This window comes from Ipomoea triloba, chromosome 4 (genome assembly GCF_003576645.1).
Source record: "Ipomoea triloba cultivar NCNSP0323 chromosome 4, ASM357664v1".
In the NCBI taxonomy this organism is placed as follows: Eukaryota; Viridiplantae; Streptophyta; class Magnoliopsida; order Solanales; family Convolvulaceae; genus Ipomoea; species Ipomoea triloba.
This window is the reverse complement of record NC_044919.1, coordinates 22,151,234-22,154,878: the sequence shown is the minus strand read 5'-3', so window position 1 is coordinate 22,154,878 and position 3,645 is coordinate 22,151,234. Positions and strand designations below refer to the sequence as shown.

At 38.7% G+C, this 3,645-nt stretch overlaps 2 protein-coding genes across 2 annotated transcripts; both read left to right on the top strand.

The window, feature by feature from the left end:
- On the top strand, nucleotides 1-1,991 carry LOC116015990. Its single transcript, XM_031256156.1, has 4 exons — nucleotides 1-259; nucleotides 351-506; nucleotides 605-863; nucleotides 1,325-1,991. The coding sequence occupies exons 1-4, from the start codon at nucleotides 1-3 to the stop codon at nucleotides 1,989-1,991; spliced, it is 1,341 nt and encodes a 446-aa protein (XP_031112016.1).
- Nucleotides 1,992-2,516: 525 nt separating this feature from the next.
- On the top strand, nucleotides 2,517-3,194 carry LOC116015989 (uncharacterized mitochondrial protein AtMg00810-like). Its single transcript, XM_031256155.1, has one exon. The coding sequence runs from the start codon at nucleotides 2,517-2,519 to the stop codon at nucleotides 3,192-3,194; it is 678 nt and encodes a 225-aa protein (XP_031112015.1).
- The last annotated feature ends 451 nt before the right edge of the window (nucleotides 3,195-3,645 follow it).

Below are 3,645 nucleotides of genomic sequence, written 5' to 3'. Positions count from 1 at the left end.
ATGATTGGCCACACCATTGAGAAATGCTTCAAGAAGCATGGTTACCCCCCTGGCTGGGTTGCAGGTTATAAATCAAAGAACAGACAGCAGCAAGATAGACAGAGTGCTTCCATAAATCAAGTTGGGGACATAGGGATCTCTGCAGATCAACTTCAAAGACTAATGACCTTCATACAAAATCAGAATCAGTGCAATCAACCATCAACAAGTGCTGCTGTCACAGTGAGCAAAAATAAGATGAAATCAGAATTCAAAAACAGTTTGGATGACTCAAATGAAAGCCAAGTTTATCTCTAACCTACATATTAACACTACTCTAAATTCTCCTGCTATATGGATCCTGGATTCAGGTGCAACTGATCATATTACCTGCTCACTAGAATATTTTGAAAACTATCATAAAGTTCATGGAATAAGTGTAAAATTGCCTAATGGGGAGACAATGAGTGTCACACACATAGGGGAAATCAGACTTCACTTGAATTTGTTGTTGACAAATGTGTTATGTATACCTTCGTTCACATTCAATATCATTTATGTTAGCAAACTGACAAAGCAGGGATCCTGCCAGATTATCATGAGTACTGATATCTGCAAACTTTAGGGCCTTCATGGGATAGTGTGGATGGTTTTGCTAAGGAGAGCAATGGTTTGTACCTAATCACTGACCCTCCTGCTAGAAGAAAGAATGATCAAACTGATGGAATTGCTGAGTGTAATAGTCTATCCTTAGAATTGTGGCACCATAGACTAGGACATTATCCTGTGAATAAGATACATTTGTTGAATGGAATAAAGCCTACACATTCTTGTAAATTCTCTGATTTTGCTTGTGATGCATGCCATTTTGCTAAGCATAAAAGGTCTGTTTTTCCTATCAGTACCTCTAGAGCTGAAAAGTGCTTTGACTTATTACATATGAATGTTTGGGGCCCCTTTGTAGTAGCCTCCTTGAAAGGTGAACACTACTTCCTAACAATTGTTGATGATCATAGTAGGTTCACATGGTTACATATGATGAGGAATAAGTCAGAAGTAAGAGGTCTGGTCAAGAACTTCCATAACTATGTTAATGCTCAGTTCTCAACAAAAATTAAAGCCATAAGGACAGATAATGGCAGTGAATTTCTCATGAATGATTTTTATAATGACAAAGGTATTGTGCATCAAAAATCTTGTGTGTATACACCCCAATAAAATGGGAATGCAGAGAGGAAATACTAACACATTATGAATGTAGCCAGGGCGCATTTAGATTCTAGTCTGGATTACCAATAGAATTTTGGGGTCACTGTGTTCTACATGCATCCTACCTTATCAACAGACTACCAACTACAAAGATTGGGGAAAAAACTCCCTTTGAAACATTATATGGCAAGGATGTAAGCTATGATCACCTCAAGATATTTGAATGCTTATGCTACTGCTCTACCATTTCTCAAGGAAGGAATACGATGCAAACAAGGGCTAGGAAATGCATTTTCTTGGGCATTCCTGCCAATGTGAAAGGTTACTTACTATATGACATTGCTAACAAGAATGTATTTGTTTCCAGGGATGTTCTGTTTGTTGAGCAAATATATCCTCTCAAAGAGAGCCAGTCAGGAGTCAATCTAGAATCATCTGAAGCTGAAATATTCAATCTAGTTTTGCCCTTAATTCCTATTACCACTGAGATGGCCACTACATCATTGGAGGTTACAGAGAGGGTTGACAGTCCTACCATTACACCAAATAATGATGATGATATGAGCACAAATATCAACATAAACAATGAGTTGGCTATTGAAGCAAATTCTGAACCTATTGTAGAAGAAAGACTAAGGAATGTTCCTACCAGGCTGCATGACTATTATTGTCAGTCTATGTCAACAAACCAGTCTCCAACTAGAACATCCCCACACTCCATCAGCATGGTCATATCCTATGAGAACCTGTCCCCCAATCATAGGATATGTGCATCATCCATTCTTTCCTCACAAGAACCATAGTCGTACAAAGAAGTAGTAAAGGATGAGGCATGGAGAAAAGCTATGCAGTCTGAAATAGAAGCATTAATTGAGAACAAAACATGGTTGTTAACAGACCTTCCAGCAAGGAAGTCACCAATTGGGTGCAAATGGGTATACAAGGTGAAACATAAAGCAAATGGGTCCAAAGAAAGACACAAAGCAAGGCCTGTTGCTAAGGGTTACACCCAACAGTTAGGTGTAGACTATATTGTGACCTTTTCCCCTGTGGCTAGGATAACAACAATTAGGACCTTTTTGGCTGTGGCTATTGCAAAAGGCTGGGATATATAGCAGCTAGATATCAATAATGCTTTTTTTGCATGGAGATTTAGAAGAAGAGGTCTACATTGTATTACCTCCTGGCTTTCAGAGTGGTAAACCTAAGCACGTTTGTAGATTACTGAGATCTTTAATGCTAAGTTGACAAAAGCTCTACAAAACAGTGGTTTCCAACAATCCACAGCAGATCCATCCCTATTCATTAAAACATCAAGTACTTCATTTATGGCTCTGCTGATCTATGTTGATGACATTTTGGTGGAAGGAACAGACTCACATCAAATTACTAAGCTAAAACAATTTCTAGATAAGACCTTTAAGATAAAGAATCTTGGACACCTGAACTATTTCCTTGGACTTGAAGTTTACAGAACCTCTGAAGGGCTGAACTTGTGTCAAAGGAAGTATGCTCTAGAAATCCTAGAGGAAAATGGATTTTTGGATGCTAAGCCTGCACAAACACCAATCACTGCTAGGAAGAAGCTTACCAGTCTTGAGGGGACACTCCTTGATAAGCCTGAGCAATATAGAAGACTAATTGGCAAGCTTCTCTATCTGACAAACACTAGACCATACATTTCCTATGCAGTTCAACAATTAAGCCAATTTGTTGACAAACCTAGGAACACACATCTCATGGCTGCTCACAGAATATTAAGGTACATCAAAGGATCTCCTGGAAAAGGATTGTTCTATCCAGCTTGTTCTCAAATCAAGATGCAAGGATTTTCTGATTCTGATCGGGCCACTTGTTCAGTAACTAGAAAGTCCATCACTGGTTATTGCATCTATCTTGGGCAATCCCTAATATCATGGAAAACAAAGAAGCAGGTTACTGTGTCAAGATCATCATCTGAGGCAGAATATAGAGCCTTAGCATCTACTGTGTGTGAAATTCAATAGCTCACATATATGTTAACAGATCTGAAAGTGAAGTCCAACATTCCCACTACTCTATTTTGTGACAATCAGTCTGTCATTGCAATTGGAGAAAATCATGTTTTCCATGAACGCACTAAACACATTGAGATTGATTGTCATGTGGTTAAACAGAAAGTAAATGAAGGAGTAATCAAGTTGATGTCAATACCTTCACAAAAGTAGGTTGCAGATGGCTTCACCAAGGCTTTGCCAAAGCTGCTCTTTGATGTTTTTCACTCTAAGCTGGGCCTTCAAGACATTCATGCTCCAGCTTACGGGAGGGGGTGGGGGGTGGGGTGATAAAGTATACTTAAGTTGACAAGGGTAGACTTGTACTTTCAAAGGAAATTCTGTTATAACTGCCATGTACTGATAACAACTTAGATATAAGGCTACAGGTCTTCCCTTTCTTCTATAATTCAACATTCACCTT